Source organism: Neopsephotus bourkii, unplaced genomic scaffold (genome assembly GCF_033783945.1).
Source record: "Neopsephotus bourkii isolate Nb327-2 ecotype Australia unplaced genomic scaffold, CSIRO-AGI_Nbou_v1 NB_196, whole genome shotgun sequence".
NCBI classification, from domain to species: domain Eukaryota; kingdom Metazoa; phylum Chordata; class Aves; order Psittaciformes; family Psittacidae; genus Neopsephotus; species Neopsephotus bourkii.
The window spans coordinates 6,334,729-6,357,679 of NW_026900709.1; the positions used below are offsets into that span (position 1 = coordinate 6,334,729).

Sequence of the window (22,951 nt, forward strand, 5' to 3'; positions counted from 1 at the left end):
CTGGAATTTCTCAGAAACTCTTGGTTTCCAACACGCACATCTTTGATACGCTGCTCCAGATTATGTAAATACATCCTGTGTCCCATGAAGGGCTGTATTCATTGTCCGCCCTCTGGGATAACATACAAAAAACAAAGAGAGAAATATATCTCAGGGTTCTGGAAAAATCTGACCCAGTGAACTGCTGATCTTTTCTACCTTTTTCATCTGTTCCTTCTGCCGCCGCTGCCTTGCCTTGCATCTTGGAGCTCTCAGAGCTCCACTGAATTTGAAACTAAAAGCCCTTATTAGAGGAGATTTTTTTATTAAAGTTCTTGCTGCTCCTCTGGGGACTGAAGTAATGGCAGCTTGAAGCAGCAGAGAATGTGTAATTAGGGCAAACAGCAATGCCTCGCATGGTGGGGAGAAACAGGAGGAGAGGAGGGGAAGCGCACAACAGCCCGGCGTGCACAGGCTGTTACTAGGAGACCCCGGCACGAAATGCATGAGATGCAGGGTGCTAATGGGCCAGCCCGCCGCCTGGGTACCAGCCGGACCTGCTGCACAGCTGCTTCTGCCCTCCCGTTGCCAAGCAACTCCATCCTTTTTTTTTCTTCGCTTTCTCCCTTTTCTCCTTTTCAATTTTCCTGTCCCCTTCACTCCCTTATTCCGGAGGCTTAATTGGGTAGTGTTGCTGCTGGTGCTTCTCCGACTGCTCGCCTGGGCCTGCCCCTCTGCTGCTGTCCCCAGGGCCCGGCGCTGGGGGGAGGATGTGCTGGCAATTAATGGGGCACAAGTATGGGTTGTGCACCCGGGCTGGCGCCAGCCCCCAGCTCCACTCTCTGACAGCCAGGAGCATCTTCTGAACAGAAGGGGTTTGAAAAGGAAACAGTGTTCCTAAGGCTTTATCCTTCTTGATGACCCAAGGAGATAGAGCATGGCATTCTACCCCACATTCAGTGCTCAGCAGTACGGCAGCGGGCATTCGTTAACTGTGTCCTCTTAAGTGGAGTAGAAAATGGAACATTCCCATTTCTTTGAATGTTGCTCCATGCTTTGCTTTTCTCTGCTCTTTGGCTAAGCAGGTGGGCTTTGTGGTTGCGTGCTAGGTGCTTGTGTGTGTATAAGACATAAGGCTGCAAAAATTCATTTCTTTTTGTTTCCTGAATGGCTACATGCCGAAGACTGCTGCTGGCTCCATAGACAAGCTTTGGCAAAGCCCTTAGGGACTAATCCAGAGCTTAGAAGTTTGTAGAAAGACTGATTGGACATTGCGTCTGGTTCTTAACCTCTTTTCCCCGATCTCTAATATAGACATGATCAGAGCTATCTCTCTATAAGGGCACTGCTGATCTTTTTGGATGAAAGGAGCTGTACATCGTTCCTGGAAATGTACTGCTTTTGCACTTGATCATCCCTGCCCATCTAAAAATAGGTACAACCTTCTCATATTGTGTGTTTCACAATCCTGTCACATTCCTCTTCTGCCCCATCCTGTCTCCTGCCAGCTTTTCTCTTGTGCTTTGTCACCCTTTCAAAGGCTTTTCCATCTTTCCAGCAGGTGGCAAAACTGTGAATAAAATGCCTTCTCTTTTTCCTTCTTCTTCTTTTTTCTCTTTTTGGGTAGAAAGCATTGGTGAGCCACTTAAGCACTGACCACTGCCCCCCCTTGCACTCCTTTGTAATAATAAAAATAATAGTTAGGCTTTCCATTCTCCAACAAAAATCAATTAGGAGTATATTGAGGAATGAAAGGCTCTGGAAAGTATCTGAAATTGATTTTTGTAATTAGTTTTACTGGTTGATGGGTTGCACGCACATACGCTTAGATGTTAGCATTGATCTCTGGAGGATGTGTGTATTAAATAGCCTGCTCTTCCTTTTTGCTGAAGAAATGAACTTATTAATCTTAAAAAGAGGGGATGTTGTTGTGCAGCGAACAACAGCTGCTCACTAGGTTTTTGGTAGGCTCACCAGCAGAGCAGCTGCCTGAGCCATGTGATGGTAACTTGCTGTATCTAGTGTGAAAATAGGGATATTTAACAAGCGGCAACTTTTGGGCTGCTTCTCTTCTGTGTCTCATCTCTGACAAAGTGTACGTATGTAATGAGGGAGGACAGGCATGGGTGTTAAGGAGACCTGTCTGGTTAGATTTCATTTTCCCAGGAATCCGTAAAACTGAGTGCCCTTCTGCACCATGCTTCTATTAAATACCTCACGGTCCTTGCCATAGGAAGAGAGGAGTGACCAGTAACGTTTTCTGTTGTGCCATGTGCTGTGTGCTGATGTTCAGCTAATTAGAAGAATTATGGCTCAGCTTCATTGGTATGCCATGTATGTAGCTTGTAAAGCTCTCAGGGACCCTTGGAGATGAAGAGTGCTACATAAATATAAAATATTGCTAATGTGATGTTCCACATTAGGCATCCCATTGTGCTGTGGCAGACTTCAGTAATAAACTGCAAAGCAAATACGACTGCCTGCCTGGCGCTTCTCTGCAAGGCGGTCTGGGGGGCTGCTTCCCACTGGGAACTGCACCGGCTGCTGGCATGTCTGAGCATCAACAGCATCCCCACGACCATTGGCCTCTGAAGGAGGCCTTGGGTTGTTGGTTTGTTGCTTCATCGGCATAGTCATGAGACCAGGAAGAGCAGGTCCCGAAAGGATTTCTCAGAAAGGGTGGCAAGAAAAGCTATTAAAGCATTCTCTTAAAAAGCCAGTGGCACTACTTGATTCTTCACACATTTCTTTGCATGGCTCAGGCCGCCCGATCTTCCTCATGGGAAAGATCCAGGCAAGAAATCTTGCGTTTAATTCCTCCTTCAGTTGTAATTTGCAGTTTGTGTGGTGCTCTAGGAACACCAGTACTGGAGCAAGCGTAGCTAAAGCTGTCTTTCAGTATGTGTTTTTGAACATCGAGGCTCTTAGAACTAGTTTCCTTTTGAGCAGGTTTTAAATCACAGTTTTTAAAAAGGAAGGAAATGTTTTGTGTTTCTTTCATAAGACTTTTTTTCATGCTGAAACTGTATGTAAATAATCTGTGATGGATTAGAGCACGTGGTGATTTTCAAGGGGGTGTTTCTGTTGTTTTCTTAAGGACACTTTTGCATGCTCGTTTTGTGTAGTTGCGTAGCATGATATTAAGGAGCTCTTAAAACATACCTACAACAAATAACTTACTTGAATGGCCTTCAAAACATGCATCGGTTTCTTTTGCCTAAATCAGTCATATTGACAAAAGGAGTCCTGTGACTGCACCACATTTTAGCATGGAGAAATACCAGCAAGGATTTTGACTGTGATTCTTCTCTGAAGTTCACTGCAGGACTGGGGGCTAAAACTACTTGCTTGTTTTAGTAACTGTGCTGTAATCAATGGATGCTTGTGGTGTGGTATTTGAGGCGGTGGACAGGGGAGGGATATGAAACAGATATTGATGGATGACATGGTTTAGTGTGAGATGTCCAGGCCCATGGCAGGGGGGTTGGAAATAGATGATCTTAAAGTTCTTTCCAACCCTAGGTATTGTACGATTCTATGATAAGCGTAGTATCTTTGTTTACTTCTAATTGTGTGAAGGTACAGGCTGAAACTTAAGCCTTAATGGACATTTTTCCAGTGACTTTGATGGAGCCAGGATTTCACCCCACAGTGTTGCCAACATTTTGATCTTACTGTGCACATTCCAAAATGTGGAGGGTCGTCTTCTTAAAGTCCTCACTCTTGAAATCCAGGGAATAGAGAACAAACTCCTGTCTCTCTATTTTGTAATACGCGTTTCTAGCCTGCAGAGCTGTGAAGGGAAGTTTAAAATCATGGCCCTAGGTTATCTACAAAGCAGATGGCAAATGATCTCTTAAATATTATCATTTCCGTCTTTAAAATCTCGTTATTTCTTTGGGAGACTGGACCCGTGATGTTTTAACCCTTAGGGTTGGCAATAAACAATGCAGGTATAATATGCTCAGTGTCCACTGCGTGCTGTGGTTTTGTGATCGTGACAGTGGCCTCAGCTGACCTGGGTTATGTACCTCTGTGTCCTGTAACTTAAGGTCTATTAACCACTCTCTGTTGAAATAGCCAGTGTGAGATGTCTGTAGCAAACGCTGCCTTACACAAAAGAAATAGCCCTTGGATCTAGAGGGTGTCTGTGGGATGTAGGTGGCAAGGGCAGGGGATCTCTGGATTTTGAGAAGAGACAACATCCCCACTGCTATGTTCTGTGAGGGAATATTTACTATAAGGGCTTGTGTAAGGTTTGCAGTCTAAGTGTGTGTTGAAAACACGATGCTCTCTGGCTTGTGCCTGGAAAGTAAAGATACAGCTGCCAGCAAGCGAGCTGCTTGCCTAGCCCCTTATACCATCAGAGGAGGAAATTCACCTCCAATTCCAGTTTGACTGAGGACTGATGTGTCACACTCTGCACATGCCTTTGCCTCTCCATTAACTTGAAAAAGAGCCATAGGTGGTTATTTCGGATGATTGTTTCTGATACCTGAAGTTCCATGAGATGAAACTCACCAAAACCGCCGAAGACTAGAAAATAGAGGGAGAAGTCCCAAGGACCAGTGTGGTGTCTTCATCATAGAACCAGCCCAGCTCTATCAGTCATGTTTTGCTGGGGACTTGGTGTGTGTTTACCATGGTAGTGTTGCTGGAATTGTGTGCATATTTTCAAATTTCATATTTTCGAATTATAAACTTCTGGCTTTCAAGAGAAAGCTATACCAATCATTTGTTTATTTTGTAACTAAATGCCTAACATTTAGAGTCCTGCACTTGTCTTAGTCACCAAAGAAATAGTGACCTGGTTCCAGGGCTGCCAAAGTCTGATGGATTTTTGTTATGACTCATAAATTCTAGCTTCACCATTGCATGTTTCCAGTAAATTTGCAAAGGTCTTTGTTCTTCAGTTACCAGATTGGACCAGGCTGGGTGAAATAAAGAGAATGGAGGGCCAGACTGTACTGAGGTGTGTGCATTGGAGGTATTTCTAGGAGATGATCTAGGTTGTGTGAGGTGCCATAAGCAGAAGGGTAATGGAGAGCCTATTCCCCAACCGTCCCAGTCTCAGGGTATGAAAATATGCTTCAGGAAGAGCATTAAATGGGCTGTGTACCACGGGGTAGTCACCACAGTGAAGAAAGGCTGCTTCTCTTGGATCCAGTCGTGATGGACTAAAGCCGTAAAACGTATCTGAAGGTCTAATAGTGTTCCTGTACCACTAACTTTTCTGATTGTAAAGTCCTTCTGGAAGAGTAAGTTTCAGCACAGCACTCGTGCTTGCAGGCGTGTGCCGGCTGCTTCTGAGGATCCTCATCAGGCCACTAAGCTTGTATCTAGTAAGGGTTTTCTGGTGATAAAACATCCCCTCTTGAGGTGAGGCTTCGGTTGCTCCCATTCACTGGTTCATCCTGGCTGGAGCACAAATGTGGTTTTGGATGGCCTGTCCAGGAGGTGCTCTGCAAGCACACAACTGGCACACTTCACCTACGGAGCAGCCACAGGACCAGGCTGCGGCTAGCCAGAAATAACACCCTTCACATGCACGTGGTCTGCATGTTGGGTCCTGTGTACCCACTGCTTCACTCCACAGCTCGCCTGTGCTGTGCTGCGCTGCTCTCTGATGCACACTGCCCAAGGGAACTGGAATGTGAAATCACTAGGTAGCAGTCTCCCCCTCCCTGGGAAAAGCTTAGGGAAAGCTGAAAGCTCTGGGTTGGTTCTAGAACATTTTCCATGAGCAAGTGGTGTATTGTTTTCAGACTAGTACTCATCTTAGAAAACTGCATAATTCACTGCTTGAACATATGTCTGCATTGCTGGCTGCCTGCCCTTCCCAGGTGTGCTGCTGCATGTGGGAAGACTGAACTGGCCCCATGGTGTGAATCACGTTCTGAGCTGAAGCACTTCAGCATTTAACAGCTGTGTATCTGGGTATTGGCTTCTTCTTGGATGTGTGTAGGCTTCTGTGTTGAGTGTACGTGTATACACGTGGATTTATGGATTTGTTTATGCACTGCACAGATCGTTGTGTTGAATATAGGTGAGGTAAGGAATAGAGCCTCCTTCCTGGGAGTGGCTCGCAGGCACGAGTTTCAAGTGCAGTTATTAATTTTGAGGAATTAGAGCCTGAAAAGAAGTCAGTGTGGCACAGCTCCGCGATGTTCCTATTTTTAATTGGATTTTGAAGCTCATAATTAATTTGTTAAAAAGGGGAGATCCTGGCCCTGTAGGAGTGAGTGGGAGTTCTGCCATTGCCTTCAGCAGAGGAGGATTTCACCATCTATCCTTTTATTCTCATTAATCCTCTGCAACAACAGAAGAGCACTCTGACACATGGAAAAGATCCTTCCCATTTCTTCTCCCTACCGTTGCCAGTAGTGAGATAGGAGGGCCCTCCTCCTCTCCTCCATTCCCGTGCTTCCTACATATGTGCATCTCAGCAAGATACGCTTTCATTCTGTCTTCGGGTAAGGTGAAAGCAGCTATTAAAGAAGCAGTTTGTTCCTGGTCTTAACGTGCAGAGATATGGAGGTCTCCTGCCTCTCACATTTTTGAGTAGCTGCAGGAAGGCAGGAAATCTAACCTCTTTGAGGTCTCTGGGTCAAGGAGCTGTCTGACATGGCTTTAAAGGTCACTGTGCTCCTTTGCATTTATCTTGTGCTCAAACAGCGCACTGTGTGCCAGCATGCTGCCTGCAGCTCAGAGAGGCACTGTCTGACATTTTGTGGAATGGTGCTTGGGTTACAGAGGAAAAGCATCTGAAAACAAAACTCAGCTCAGGGCTGTGCAAGGCCAGACCAGGAACACTTGAGGGAGGAGCCCCTGCAGCAAATAACAAAGATACGTGGCATCCCATGGGTTTACCAGTAATCATGCTTGGCATCTCTGTTTCTTGTAACCTGTATATAACACTGTACGTTTTCAAAGCTCTTGGCAAATGTTAACAAGCCAAACTCCACTTCAGTCCTGATAGCCTAATAGTTTCATAGAAAGCCAAGGATGTTTTCCCTTCACCCTTCTGCTCTGTAGGTGGCTGTATCCTTCAGCCAGGCTGTACCCACCAGATTAAGCTGAGCAGTCCTCTTCTGCATCTGCTTTGCCGCAAAGGCAGTTTGCCTTCTGTCTCCACTCGGAGGTAGGCACTAGAGAGCGTCAGAGAACTGAGGAAGCTGAATTGAGGCTTGTTTACTGGCAGCTTTTAAGAATAATGCATGAACTGCTCAGACAAAACCGGAGTGCTGTCATAGACATGGCCCGGACGGGGGAAATCCCTTTGCTCTGCAGAGGAGAGAGCAGATGCAGCATGCCAGATAGGATGTCAGGTACTGGAGGGGAGAGCGCTGCAACTTCAGCTCCAATGTCTGGGGCAAGCACTGGTGACAGTGTTTGAATTACAGTTGAGTAAGCCCAGAAACAAGACACCAGCACTTGGAGCACTGACAAGTTGTTTCTTACCCCCTTCCCCTATTTTTCCTGAAGAAATCCTATTAAATGAAAAAGAAGAACAAAAGGCAAGTGTGCAGAGATGACAGGGCAGGCACAATCTAAGTGTGTGGGGGGGGTGTTATTGCTGGCACAGTCCATTGTCCTGTTGGGCATTTTCCCATGGAGGACTGTGGCACACAAGAGACATATATCCTGTCCTTTCTGCATTCAGGGACTGAGGGACAAATGGGTATTTCGGTGAAGTCTTGCCAGCTACTGCCCCCTCTTCATTGCTTCACCCCAGTGAATCCTTTAATTGAGCTACTGAGCCAGAGAAACTTCTCAGAGGGCAGTAAAATGGCTCAGCACCAGTTAACGCCTCAGTCCACTCTGCTGTTCTCTCTGGGGTGCGTGACCACTGTGCAGCAGAGCTGCTTTGCAATAAGAAGTCTGCAGGAACTCACCAGAGAACAGCTGTTTAAAAATGTATTTTCATGCCATTCTCTTGCCCCTTTCACTTTTCTTGGTCTTTTGGCCTCTCCAATTTGTCACCTTGAAATACATAAATTTCCCATAATCAGATCTCACTCCTTTACTTGCTGAATGTAGAAATCTGTGTCTCTGCACTGAGAAATTTGTGTGCTGGAGCCAAGTGATTATTTCCTGTGACTGGCATAGAGAGGTCATACAGACCGTGACTTCAGTTTGGCCAGTGGTGGGTTTTTTAAGATCACCTCCTTAGCAATTTTAAGAACAAATAAATAAGTAATAAGCTCTTCTCTGTTCATAATTCCTAGCTCAGAAGCTTGGTGTGAAAGCGATGTCTTGTCTGCATTTTATCTCAGCTCGCTCCTCTTCTGTTGTACCCATACGGTGCTGACTGCGTGGGGAATAGTGACATGGAGTTTACAGAGGAGGAGATGCACAGGAGCATTTGTTCTGGGGGGAGATGGTAAATTTACATGCACATGAATACACGTGCACCGAATAAGAAAAGGGGGCATGAAACCTTGGAATTCAGAAGGTAGAAATTAGACGGTGCTAATGACTCCATGGATGTTACACCATGGCAGACTTTGACCCACAGAGACTGGTTATCATTAGAATATATGTGGATATGAACACAGACCAGAATCTCTCCTGTCTTACCGCCGCTCTGTTTCACTGCCTTCGGTGGTATGGTTAATATTTTGGGACAGAAAAAGGTGTCGTGCACAAAGCCTGAAGGACCAGCTGATTTAAAGAAGAAAACATTTCTCCCCTCACACTCACTGTCCTGACACGTAATTTATTGAACCAAGGAACATTTTTTGTTGTCAGAAGCAACTAAACAAGGTGCAGTCTAAGGGGGCAGTGGGCATGAAAGCTTGAGGGCAACAGATGTTAGCCTGGCCATGCAAAGGGTGAATGGCAGCTGGGATAAAGTATGTGATGTGCTTGTGGTGGTCACTGGAGCAGTGCACACCTGCACTGTGTTCAGGTGTCAGTACAGCCACTCGCAGGTACCACAGTAATTCATTGGCAAAGGTAAACTGAGCTGAAATGCTGGCTGAAAATCAGGCTCAAGCCACACAGCAGCACAGGCATTTGGGGACGTTCTTTTTTGAAGAGTAAATGACTGGTTTTGTTAGGGGAATTAAGATTGCACAATAATTTTAGCAGTAGTAGAATTTGGGCTGGATCCATCCTCAGTATAATGCATCACAAGTACTAAGTTGTTTCCATCCCACATCTGCCACGAATTGTGCGACAGGCTTAGCTGCCTGAGCGGGACAGAGAAGGTGGGAGGACACAGGGCTTGCAAGTTGAGTGCTCAGTAATCCTGCTGCCATGCTGACTGTTCTCTCCTCCCATCCGCAGGTGAGAAGCCTTACAAGTGCTCGTGGGAAGGGTGCGAGTGGCGTTTTGCACGGAGCGACGAGCTCACGAGGCATTACAGAAAGCACACGGGTGCAAAGCCCTTTAAATGCAACCATTGTGACAGGTAATGCAGCCTCCTAACATTCCTGATGTTCGAGCAACGTGTGGGCTTTGTGAATGGCACAGAGCCACCAGCTCCCTGAGACAAGAGACCTGGCTCCCAGCAGAGGGGCCCCTTCTGGCCTCCTGTCCCACTGCCTTGATCCCCAGGTGAAGGAGGGACCCTCCACTCTGCCGCTGCCCTCTTGGCCTAAGTGGCCAGGCCAGCTGCCAGAGGGAAATACTTCCTAGGCAGCCTAAGCTGTTTCCCTACCACAGCACAAAGATGTGGGACCAGGTGTAGGTCTGACTGAAAACTGCTGGTTTCTCTTAAAGCAGAGAAGACTTCCAGAGGGCCCCAGACCACTTCAGCGATGGACCTCTAAACAAACCATCTCCACAGTTTGCCATTTCCTGGTCCTATGGGTCTGGTGCCCTCACAAAGGCAGAGCTCCTTCTATTTGCTTCAAGGACTACCCCAAGCACCATTACTGGTTGCCTGCATTTTGTCAGAGTGGGCCTGACAAACACGTTGGTGTACAACAGGGGAGATGGGAAGTGTGTGTGGCTGTTGTGCCACAAGTACCCAAATCTTGGAAAAAAGCACTTAATTTCTGTATGTTTGTTGTCTTCTCTACCACTGAGCACAGGGCTCCATGCTTCCCCATGTTCAGCAGGAGAGGGTCAGTAGAAGACCAGAAAGGGCATCGTTTTCAAAAGCACAGGAGTGATTTAGGTGCATCTTACAACTCAATTTCATGGGGTTGTTTTGTGTAGAATCGATGATCTCTGCATATTCCCACTCATTAGTGAATCTTTCCTTACAGTTTTAAATCTCACCCTTTCTTGATATCTGTTTGATGTGGGAAATATTCAGATATTCTGCACCTTCATTCTGTGTGGGCCCAGATTTAAAGGCCTGACACAGGTACCCAGAGACAAGGTTTCTCAAGAGCCTGTCATGCAGCAGTTCCCCTCTGGGCACTTAAAAACAAGGGCCCAGTTTTGCCTGGTGAGCTGAGCACCCAGCAGCTCCCAGTGGGAGTCATGGCTGCTGCCCCTCTCTGCAGGTTCCTTTTCACAGTCCTCACTGCTTCAGCTGCTTGAGTGAATGAAGAGCTCATTGAAAAACACGGTCATCCTTGCTCGGTGCTGAGTGGTTTTGAAAGATGTGTTCTTTGAATTTAGAAACAAAACCAAAAGAAAAACCCTCCTTCCTATCCCCAATCCAAATTGATAAGAAATTAGGGTGGAGCAAAAGCAATTACCCCTGTAATGACTCTTGACAGCACTGACAGGATCGAACAATGAGCATTTCTCCCCCTCGCCCCCCCCTCCCCCCCCCCCCAGCTGGAGATTGGCAGTGCCCTGGGTGAAACCTGGATCCACTATTGAGTAATCAAATAATGTGCTTGCATCCGAACATGTTATCCAGCTAATCCTATTTATATATATTTTTTAAAGAGGCTTAAGAAAATTACCCATCTTTTTAATGCAGGACTAAGGTTCTCTGTGCTGATAAGGAAACATTTTGTAATACAATAAAGGCTCTAGGAAGCCTCTGGGTACACCAGACCAGCAGAGAACATGCGTGGAGAGAGGATGTGTGAGACATAAACAAGGGACCCCATCCTTTTATGGGAAGGAAATTCGATCATTTTCACATCCTGCCTTTCCAGGAGCTTCATCTCCTTAAGTGCTCTTCTGCCCTTGTCTCCCCTCTTCCCATCCCCCTTCCCCCACAGAGGGCTTCCTCTTGGATTATTTTTTGTTTTATCCCTGGATTATCTTTTGTTTGCTCAGAATGAGCGACAGAATAAGCCAAGTAGGGACCTCTGGAGTTCTGCTTTTGTATAAGCACCTCTCTGTGCAGGAGTATAGTTACGTTCTCTGTTTCAAATGTAAGGCATTGCCTTTTTCTTTTCTTTCCTCTGAAGCACAAACCAACCATCCTAACAAACACGCACACACATACACACATGCACACAAAACCAGGGGTTTCTGTGTCAGGGCAGACAATATTTTTAGCAGAAATCTAAAGAAATGCATTCAGTGATTACAACTACTCAGTCTCTTTCAAGCCTTTGTTAAGCATCCATACTCCTTCCTTTACACATTATCCCTGCGTATGTAGGATTTTTCTCTGGCAGCCAACTCAGTCACTGCAGTCAAGAGATACGTTCTTGCAGTCATCTAATGCGTTTTCTGCTCTTCAGCTGAATCTGTAGATGCTGGAAAATATTTATTAGTATGTTAAGAGTGCTGGGGATTGTGCCCTGTTCAACTCCGTGCACATACCATCTGTGTGTGGTGGCAGGAGACAGATTTGTCTTTACTCTCCCAGTCAGTTGGTTCAGGCATGTGATAGTGCCTGTTCTTCTTTGGGCCTGTTCTGCCATACCACTATTTTCCCTTCTTTCCTCTTTCACAGATCTCTCTCCTACCTCCTGTGGCTGATTCTACCTCCAGCAAGCACTGAAACATGTACCTAAGCCTGTCGTTAGTTATTTAGGCAGACTTTGACTATTAAAGATGCTCCTTTTTGAGCTGGGATTCCCAGCTGGAGAGCAGTTTCTCCATGTTTGAACTGCCACCTTTTATTGCACACACTATTTTTGACAGGAGTAGTCACTCTCTCAGACATCCAACTTGCTAAACTTTAGGAAGTCATTTAGAGCTCTTTTAACAACACTGACATAGCACAAAACATATGCCTATTGTTCAGAGGTGAAGGCCAAACCTTGGCAATCAGAGCATGAAAGTGAAGAAGGGGAACGTTGTGGACACAGTCTGGCTGCAGTTCCCTTCCCAAGGTGTTTTCAGATATGTTTGTGTCTCTAACCTTCTGGCTGACATCGAAAAGGTGTTAATGTCCTCTGTGTACCAGTCAGTTTTAAAACAAAAGAGATAAGATGTGATTCTTTTCTCCTGCTGTCCCAGCCCTATTCCAACATCATGCAGCCCTCAGATCACATTGTTAGTAAACTACCACTGGTTTGAGTAGCACCACATGTGCTGCAAGTGGTGTGTGGTTTGGGCAGCAGGGGAAAAAAGAGAATGGGTTAAAGTGGTGCAGAAAGCAGTGTACAAGTCCATACTGCCTTCCAGGCACCATGGATCTGCTAATTATTAGCATTCTCCAGGAATTTTGCTCTTCAGAAACAAAAGCTAGGCTTATGTTCCTCACACAGTGCAAGCCCTCAGCACTCAAAAGGGGAAGAACATGACAGGGTAGTGGCAATTGCTTGTTCTACATAAATATGTGTTTAGGAGATAGGAGCTTAGTGCCAGACTATTGGGGTATATATTCCTCTGTATGTGTATGTGTACATGTACACACAGTTTCCTTTTTGACAGCAAGGTAAGAGCACACTTAGCTGGAATGAACACATCCCACAGTGGAGAATCCACAGCTGGTAAGAGAAATGGCTGAGCAATATATTTACTTCTCAGTGTAGTTACCTTCCTTCTTTCTCCTGCAGAGGCTTCAGTGCCAAGCAGTGCTGTGTTGCTAAGGAGATAAAGCAAGAGAAAGGAAGGAATCATGTTTGGGAGTAGGGAATTTACATATCATGCATCACTGTATGACTTTCAGAATTAGGGTATCTTACTCTAGTATAAACCGTCCTTGCTGGAAGAGCTGGACCGGGAGAGGGATGACAGTGAAAATTGTGATGGGTCCATGTACCACAGTCTGGAATTGGAAGAGGTGTAGAGCCAGAGGGGTGGAGCAGGTTCGTCTGTCTCATGGTCAGGGCTGGAGACCAGCAAGCTGGTGTTCCCTAGTTTGTGAAGAAAGAAGTTTCCCTTGACACCTGTGGAGCCTCTTCCACTTCTGCCTCTGGTCCCAGAAGTTAAAAAAATGTGTCCACTTACGAGTAGCTTTTTTTGTTACTGTGATTTAGGGACTGTTTTACTGCTGAAAATAAATACCCACATCCACCAGCCTTACCAAGAGCTAGAATTAACGAAATTAATCAGCAGGAGAATGTGGAGAATTAGTATTGTACCATTTTATTAGCTATAAACTAGCAAATATGGAACTATTTTATTAGCTATAAGCATATTCTAGGGCTGAAAAATATACTAGGTGCTAATACTGTGGTTACTGATGTAAAACAGTCTTGCTGTGCTGTGACTCAGCATTCTTTTTTCCTGAGTTGCATCTATGACAGAGACAATCAGGGAGGAAAAGCCATGCTTGGGTGGTGGTCTTATGACTAGTCCTAGACTGAAGTGCCAGCTGGTGCATGTCTTTTTGGCAGCCGCTCAAGCTGTTGTTTTGTTTTGCCAGCCCTTGTAGCCAGAGCATGCTGCTTTCTCAGTTTAGACTGACGAGAGGGATGTTGGTCCAAGGGTGTATTTTGGCACCCTAGGGCTAGAAAATTCTAGCTGTGCTGAGCCTGCTGTGTTGAAAGCCAAGTGTCCATTGTCAGATTCACATCCGTCTTGCTGTGCTTCATGCAGGAGCTTGCAGGAATGCAGCCTCCATCCCATTTTGAAGGCTTTCTTTTTAACTTTCACCACTCAGAAGGTATTAACCCCCTTGTAAGCCACTACACATCAGTAGAGAAGAGCTGACTTGAGCAGAGCTATGCTCATCCGCTGAAGATGAATATCTGGCTTTTATTGCAAAAGTTGCCTTCTCATGAGGTTTCTTTGTCTTAAAAATGTACCTCTTGATCACTCATCTCTGCATGTAGATGCAGATAGATTGCCCAGCAGGGCAGAAAAGATCCCCTAACTATTTAAAATCTCTTCATTATTTTAGTGCTGCTCTTTCTCAGCATTTCTCTGCTTAGGGTGTTTATCCTCTTGGTGTTTGCCTTTAGATTTGAGTGTTCTTTTTTATCTTTGGTATTTGGCTTTTTTTACTGAGTAGTTAAATCCATTCTTCTACCTTCTTCTTGAAAAATGTGGAATACTCAACTAAAAACTGCTTTTTTGAAAGTACATTTAGTGCCCATATATGAGCTGTCCACGTTCTCACAATAAGCCATCTGGGTCTTCTTCAGGCCAGTGTCAGTGGCTCTTTTATACTCTATGGGGCAGTAAGTGAAAAGACATTCAAGGTAAGTCAGTTCTGGAAAGAGTTTTTCTTGGTGCCCTCAGAGCCTACAAAACCAGTTTACTCAAAAGCCAAAGATACGTGGGTTTTTGTGTGATACTTAGAATAGATGTTTTTTGCTATTAGTAAGAATAAATAAGCCAGTGTCTTGTGGCTTAGGGTGGAAAGAAGGCAAACCAGGATTTGCAAGGAACTTGTGAATCTTCCACTTTTCAGTGCTCAACTTGAAGTATATCTAGTACAAGTTTAATTTCTGAGAGGGTTTTGAGTCCTGCTGCTCTGACAGGCAGGCTCCAGGTTAGGGGTTTGGGGTAGGCAGCCAGAACTACTCCCCACTTATCCTGTGGTTTGCTCTTTGGTGCTGTACATATCTGTAATGACACTGTGATGGTGGTTGTGACACGAGTTGGTGCTTTCAATCCCTTTCTAATGGGTATAAAAGTTGAAAAAATATTCTTGCTTACCAGCAGTCTTGATAAAATAGAGTATATATTGAATGTCAGGGAAGAAGAGCACTTGTCTTCCTGAGAACATATTCCCCTGATCACTGTGACAATATCTTGGTGGTGTGCCTGGATATGGGCTGCTGCTGTTCCTGCTGCTGTGAGTGCCCTGCAGCATGTCTGTTACAAGGCAGCTGGTTTAGAATAGTAATTCCTGGTTAACTCTTTCTGGGGTTGGTCCTCTCCAGGAGGAAGTGTGGTTTTTATTATCTCAACCACTTCCCAAGTGGATTAAGTAATTTCAGAAGAAGGCAATTGTAAGCCTTTAGAGAGGGAGTTAATCGAGAACACAGGCTTTGTTTCAGATACATGCCATACCTTATTCTCAGTTAACTGCATCTTTAGACCAGCCCTAAATCTCAACTAGTTCTCTAGGGTTGCTGCTGTAAGTCTGTCTTATCAGCATCCACCTACATGTTCAGAGTGTCAAAACATTACACTTTCATATGAGATGGAGAAAAATAGCTTTGTGGATAAAGAACAGAAGTTGAAAGGTGAACTCCTGGATTTTGTTTTGTTTCGTTTTGCCAGACTTCTTGTGTGATTTACAATTTCCTTGCCTTCTCTGTCTTTCAATTTTCACTCTTACAAAATAGGTGTAATACCTTATCTTCTCCCAACATCCTTCAAGGAGATGGCATTCATCAACATCCACATATTGCCACCCAGATTCCCAGCAGAGAGAGTGTATAGCCTGTCGGATTATCACCCTCCAAACTCTGAACCAGCTTTCCTTTCAGTTTGGAGTTAGAAATGAGAATTCAGCTTTCAAATCTGGCGTCATGCTTCAATGCTTGTTGTAGGTGCTGGGCAGTTGAGAAAGCTGGTGTTTTTATTTTAAACTGGTCTTGGTGAGTGAAAGCTGTGAACAAAACTGACTTGGTTTATTTCTTTGGTTTTTATATGCATACACATGCTAATATTAAACATTTGATTTTGTACTACAGGTGAGCACTCTTCCCTGATATATGACTCGGTGAAAGTAGAGAGAGGGAGAGGAAAAGAGAAAGAAGTCTATTTAGCTATCAAAGAGCCAGGATAGTTGGCCATTTGTAGTCACAGAGGTCAATCACACAGGGTTTGATGGTGATCCATGGATAATCTGAAGAGTGCCTCTAAACTTGGATATATATTTCCTCCTGTACATAATGAAGAAGGAACAGGAGCCCTGTTTTCCCAAATCCTGTATTTATGTAATTTCCCACTTGCTTTATTTTGCAGGTGTTTTTCCAGGTCTGATCACCTTGCCCTCCACATGAAAAGACACATCTAAATACCAGTCAGCTTGGCACAGATGTCATCTGAGCTCAGTGTTGTGAGATGAAAGTGGGACTCAAGTTTCAACGCGCTACCTTGCAGGAGACGAGAACTTGATCACGTGTAATCCTCTGTACAGAGACCACACACTCACACTGTCATGCACGCGATTATACTTCAATACGTACATCAGTTCTTCATGCCTTGCCCCAGCTGGATGGGTGAAGATGCAGGCGAGGAAATGGTATAGAGGTGAAGTCAATGAGGAGAAATATTTGCTTACAGTGCTTCGTCCCTTGGATTTGTTTCCTGGCTTTGCCAATGGAAATCAAAGAACACAGAGGAGACTTCCCTGCAGGTGGACGGCAGTAGGAGGGGCTTATTTAACTTGCTTCTCAATGCAACTCAATAGGAGAATATGTCGTCTTGAAGTTGCATATTTGTAGCACTAACTTTCTTTTTAAATAGATGGGGGGAAACAATGACCTAGAAAACCAAATCCCAGTTTGGTAGCCAAAATTAACCTCTTGGTTCATTTGTTCTTTGTCTGAGAATTCCTAATGTTCAATGCGTCAGACTTCTCACAGACACTTTGACCTGTCATGGTTTTGGTTCTTCTTCCTAGAACTGAGCTATTGAGATCCTTTTAAGTCAATACCAGTGGCCTTAATGGCAGTAGACTGTGGAGTGACACTTGTGACACAAATATCCTCTTTTTTGGCCTGAGTTTATGTAGACTTCATGGAGGACTATATTTTTGTTGGTTGTTTTTGGTTTAATTTTTGTTTTGGCTATTGCACAACATATGCACTAGGGACTCTGGAAGCTGCTGCCATGATGGCTAAGTGGCCAAGGGATAAACCCCAGAGAAACAGCACCTAATGTCTCTGTAGGCCTCACCTTATTGCCATAGCTAGGACTTCTTGTTTCTTTGTTGAACAAAAAACTTTAAAAGCTTATTTGGAAGCTTAAACATATTTTCTCTTTTCTTCACAAACAAGTGATCTTCAGAACTCCTTGTCTCCACCTGGATATCCGTCTGGGACTGGCCACACAGGCATGACTACAGGATTCCTTCCACATCATGTGAGCATGTTAGCCACAACCCACAGTGACTTAGCAATGAATTATGTTGCTTTTTCTTGCTGTTCTTCTATTAACCAATCTAAAACATTGGACTTTCGTTTGTGTAAAGAGTACCTGCCGACATTTTAATTTAAAGCTAATGTTCGTTGAGCATCTTACACACAAAAAAAAACAAGCCAAAAACCCTACTCCAGTCATTGAGTGGGAAATCGAGAACCTCTTCCAAGTACAATGGCTTCATTCATCATTAGCCTTTTAAAGAAATTAACAAAGTCCTCCTTTTCCATTCATCAAGTTGATGCTGTAGTCCACTCCTATATGAGAAAGTGTAATAGCGTGAATGGTGAAGGAAGGGTTGGATTTTACACACAGCAGTGAGGCTTTCCAAATGATTGGTCTAAAGTATTACTAACTTAGAGGTCCGTTTTGGCCTACTATGTGAACCATCAAGAAGTGGAGGTCTCATGCTTGCCCTTCAGTCCTATTGCTAATTTGATTTTGTTGGCTCAAAGAGGATTGAAGTCTTCATTGCAAAAGAAAAACAAAAAATGTATCTCACCATAACTTGCATTTCAAACTATTTGGCACTGGCCCTGACTCCAAAGACTGCATTTAGGACCATAAAAATGGCCTATGCAAGCAGGCAGGTGGTCATTTGGTTGTATATTTTGTATATTCTGGGACCCATCCCTACAAGATGTGTCTAGAAGTGAAACAAAATGGCGCGTGGTCCAAAAATGGTTGCTGCTCTTTTATGCTGTATTAGCCAACTGCCCTTCTTTGACTGTTTTGACGCATTGACTGTTAAATATTTCCCTTAATTTATGTTTGGGGAGGTAAAACTGTACTCTTAGGGGGGAAAAAAGAAGAAACAGGAAAATCAATAGATGATTAAGAGCTGTCACCAGGATCCTTGGCACTTGAATTCTCAGTGTTTTCATAGAATCATAGAATGGTTTGGGTTGGAAGGGACCTTAAAGATCATCTACTTCCAACCATCCTGCCATGGGCAGGGACACCTCCACAAGACCAAAGCCCCACCTAACCTGGCCTTGAACACTTCCAGGGATGGGGCATCCACAACTTCTAGGGGCAACCTGTTCCAGTGTCTTACCACCCTCACAGTGCAATCTCACGCTTTGCAACCTTCGGTTCCAGTGAGAGATTGAATTTACTTGAAAGATGCTGGTTTTCTTCACAGTTTTCACAAAACACTGTGACTGTCAATTGAACGCTTTGGGGACAGGGGGGAAATACGATGTCTGGCCCATATGGCAAGAAATATGGACCAAAATCTAACCATCTTTTGGGGACAATGATGTAACATTCATGATAAGAGCATGAGAGAGGGAGAGAGTGAAAAATAGAAAAGAAAGGAAGACAGAGAGAAAGAGAGAACAAAAATTGAGTTTATTCCAAAGATTTTAAACTAACTATACTCTATATGTGTATATATATATGCTTATATATATATGTATACATCTAAAAATTGCAGAGCACTGCTTGCTGACAATCTCGTATTTCTCTGTATTTGCATAGTTTTTAATGGCCATTCCACCCAGCTGTTCCACTGGGACTGAGGGCCCTACAATCCAATTTGTGTTGGAATATATAGAACATCCTGCCAGATGTCTAATGGGAACTGAAACCTCAGCTGTGTGAAACTGTAGAGCATCCAGTCAGTGTATTAGATTAAAAAAAGGATAAGAGAATCCTACAATTTCATTACTGTAGTGTCCTGAAGTGTGTGCTCTCAAACTCACCACTATGATAATCACTGGCTGTCAACCTGTATAAATATCCTCCTTTGACCTCTGAACACACCTGCCTTTAGACACGCTGTCAGTAGTCTACAAACCTTAATTAATAAGTGACAGTTTAAGTACCAGGCTCTATTTAAAACTAAAAAAATGAAGCAAGACTCTTTATTTACTTCCAGTTGTCATTTATGGTCTTCTTGACATCTTATTTAAATATGGCAGAACAAGGGCCCATGGAAAAAAGCATGCTAAAATGTCTGATTATTTTGTTCTAGAGGCAGACCTACATCTAAATCTTGGATCCAAATAGCCTAAAAGCATAGCTAAAAGGGGAATAAGAGACTTAACCACATTTCAGACTTTTCGGGCTCTCTCTGTAGTAGGTCTTAAATCTGATGCCAAATTTTGAGCTTGAGGAACATCTCTTCTGCTTCTAAAGGGAGATATTTTTCATTTGTATACATGGTGTACTCAGCCACTCTCTAGACTTCAGTTTTTGGAAACAAGTGTCTTACTCATTAGTAAGGTTTTGAACTATACCTGGTATTTTGTAGGAGTCTCCATTTTGGAAAGGCATAATTAGGATTCAACATCCCAGGATTCATTTTTTACAGTGACAAGATTTGTTTCTTCACAGATATTTTAAGATGTGCGCTTCAAACTTTGTCATCTGTTATGGCTAGATTCTTTTGAGCCTGTGTCTCCTTGCTAAAGTTGTCCTCTCTTCGTAAACTATGAGTAGAAACAGACTAATGAGGAAAGACTAATCCTCTCTAAGGCTTTTTGGAAGCAAACCCAGCAGCAGATGATTTGGTGACAGTTGAGGACTGAGTTATCCAGCTATAGAAAGGAGAAGCTTTACCTTGTTTTTTTCATGCTAGATTTATGCCTGTTTGCAAAAGAGAAGCCATTATAAGAAAGTCAGATTGTGATTTACAAGGCCATGGAACTTCAGGGTGAGAACAAATTGAGACAAAAGTCTCTGAAAATAGTGTACATAGAGGAAGCAACTAAACAAATTTTGTTAGGAGATAAATAATATTTTGGAGCAGAGCAGTCAATGATAGAATCATGCAGATGGGAAGGGGCCTCCAGAAACTGTCTTGGCCAACCTCCAACTAGAGCTGGTTGCTCAGGGCCATATCCAGCTGAGTTTTAAATATCCCCAAGGATGGACATTCTACAGCCTTTTTCTACAAGCTCGTCCAATATTTGATTACCATCATGGTAAAATTAAAAAAAAATCTAAAGTCCATGTTTCAGGTAGGAATTTTTCATGTTCCAACTTGTTTTCATTGCCTCATTCACTGTGCACCTTCAAGAAGAGTCTGGCTTCTTCTCTGCACTCTCTGTTATGTACCTGTAGGCAGCAATAAGATCTACCCTCACGTTCCTCTTCATGAGGTTGAACCATGTCTTTCAGCCTCTCTTCATCCATCATGTGTTCCAGAACACGATCTCCATGGTAGCTGTCTGCTCAACTTTCTCCAATATGTCAGTAATTTTCTTCTAATGGAGAGACCAAAACCAGACAGAATATTCCAGATCAAGATGTGCTTCATGTGTTCCAATATTGATATAATTTATTTTGGATTCTTCAGTTACCTAATTGAGACAAGTTATACTCTATGATAAGATTCTATTTTTAAACGGACTTATGAAAAACTTTAATCAGGAAGCATCAGTATAAAGATTTTTCTAATCAGATTTTTTGAATCTGCGTATAAAAATATGCTTGTAGAAATACACTTTCTATGCTGCCAGCTTGAGGCTTGGCAGGCAAAATTATGTTTTTCCAATATAATCATTGCTGGTTTACCTTAAATTAAAAAAATTGTATTGTTTCACTCATGCTATGTCAAATACAAACACAAATGATGCTGTATTTTAGTCACTTTTTAGACCAAAACACCACTTCAGTGCATCTTTGTTCTGTTTCTTTTTCCTCTTAGGAGATAAAGAGCAATCTAAACTATGACATGTATTTTATAAAGATTAGTCTAACAGAAAAGGGCATTCCAGAGTCCGGAGTATTTTTCATTATCCCAGACTTGTTCTTTTTCAGAACAGTAGCCAGGACTCAGTCTAGAAAACTGTATTAGCTAGATAAATTGGCAAAAGAGGAAGGATGAATTGAAATCCTAGATTCTTTCAGTGTTCTGGACAATGCTCCGAGCAGTCTGATCTAACTAAACTGTTTTTATACAGAGGGTTGAATTAGGTGACCTCCAGAGGTACCTTCCAACATTAATTTTTCTGTGTTTCTGTGGTTCATTTCAGTGTTCTGAGTGATGAATGTGTACTGGTTCTAGTTTTTCCCAGTGGTGGATCAGAGTGCTGGTGGATCAGACTGTAGGATAGATCTTTAGGGTTTCTCACAAACTCTCATTCTCATTAAACTTTATAAGGCTTCTTCATGAGGAAGACTTAGAGAGGAGGAAATCTTTAAAGAAAACCCAAACCCCTTAGCAAACCAGTTTGAAGCAATATTATACCATGAGATGTGTCACAGCTGCAGGGACCAACCAGATAGTATGGAAACAAGATTGCTAGAGTACAAACCTATGTGATGTCTCAAAGATGGTTTCCAGGACCTGAAATCTAAGCCAATATATATTTCTACAAAGGTTAACTTTTTATTATTATTATTATTATTAATTCTTATTTTCCTCAGACTTTTTGGAATTGGGTTTACTGGTATGTTGTGTTTTTTTTAGGCTAGCACATTTTCCCTTAATATGTGGAAATAACTGACCAAACACAGATGGGGAAGAAGAACCTGAACCCAAGAGGAGCCCCCAGGTCCTTGCTTCTGGAACTGTTTTAACTTCAGGAGTAAAAAGATAATTACTCACCAGGGTGTATGGCTAAAATGGAGTTGATCCATATGATAGTTACGGTGATGGAGTGTATCTGATCTGTGACCTTCCTGATATTTACAGGATCAGGCTTTTTCCCTTGTTTTTACCTGGCCCTAGGCAACTTGGGCTTCTTAGCTGTCTCTAACACAGGTAGTGTATTTATCTGCATACAAAAGAGGTCATAATTGGTGCTTTTGACAAAACTGATGAAGATCCTACTTGCTTAAGTGTTTCCTTTTCTCTGCCTGTTCCCTTAATGTATGTCAAAATTAAAAAAAAAAAAAAGAAAAAAAAAAGAGGAAGATTTTGTAAATAATTTAATGTTACTAGGCCAGCACCCAGTGGATCAAGGGCTTTTATTCTTGATTTCATTCAGGACTTGGCACATCCTATCATTCCATCCAGTAAGACTGTTTTTAAGCTTTCATATCTTGGGTGACACCTCTAACCCAACGCTCTTTGAAAGTACTTTTTGCTGGTTTCAGATAGAACTTCACTTGCAAAGATCCCCATATACAAGGAATAAAAAACAATGTGTGATAATAGCTCTATTTAACTCTGTATTGCAAAATTTTAGTTATTTCCTCACAAGATACTTCAGCTACTCATTGACAAGTCTTGCCTGTCTCTCACTAGCATTAAATCTACGCCTTCTTGAATGATGATTTCCAGACCAAGCTTGGATGTTCTTCCTTTTGTCACTTTTGTGTCTCTTTTCATTAGTAGTTTAGGGATGACTACTGCAGTCTTTCCCCTCCTCAGCTCTACATTGGCTTCAGTGGCAAGAATTAGCACTGTAAGATCTGTAGGACCTGGCACACCAGGTACTAAGATCTGTCTCGTAAAGCTGAGACTTTCCTCCTCCCTTAGAGGAAAAAGTCCAAAACATACTCGTCTATATAAGTTATATATATAATGATATATATATGAATTATATACATAAAAATGTGGAGATGGGAGGTAGGCTGCTTTTATCACCTCAAGAATGGATTTCCCTACCTGAAAACTTTCAAATGCAGGCGTCGTTTTTCAAACAGGGTTTTATAG

The 22,951-nt window shown here is 43.2% G+C and overlaps 1 protein-coding gene across 5 annotated transcripts in view; it reads left to right on the plus strand.

Annotated features, from left to right (window-relative positions):
• KLF7 (KLF transcription factor 7) overlaps nt 1-22,200 on the plus strand; it is a 62,004-nt gene extending 39,804 nt beyond the window's left edge. The window contains exons 3-6 of one of the 5 annotated variants that reach the window (XR_009729197.1): nt 9,271-9,394; nt 16,162-16,441; nt 17,199-17,283; nt 21,761-22,200. Coding sequence is in view for 2 of the 5 variants with exons in the window: in XM_061378062.1 (XP_061234046.1) it covers nt 9,271-9,394; nt 16,162-16,213 (176 nt within the window). In the remaining 3 variants the exon portion in view is untranslated. Of the gene's footprint in view, nt 1-9,270; nt 9,395-16,161 lie in introns of all 5 variants that reach the window. The other 4 variants (XR_009729196.1, XR_009729195.1, XM_061378082.1 and 1 more) reach the window with 4 other exon arrangements.
• Nucleotides 22,201-22,951: the final 751 nt, after the last annotated feature.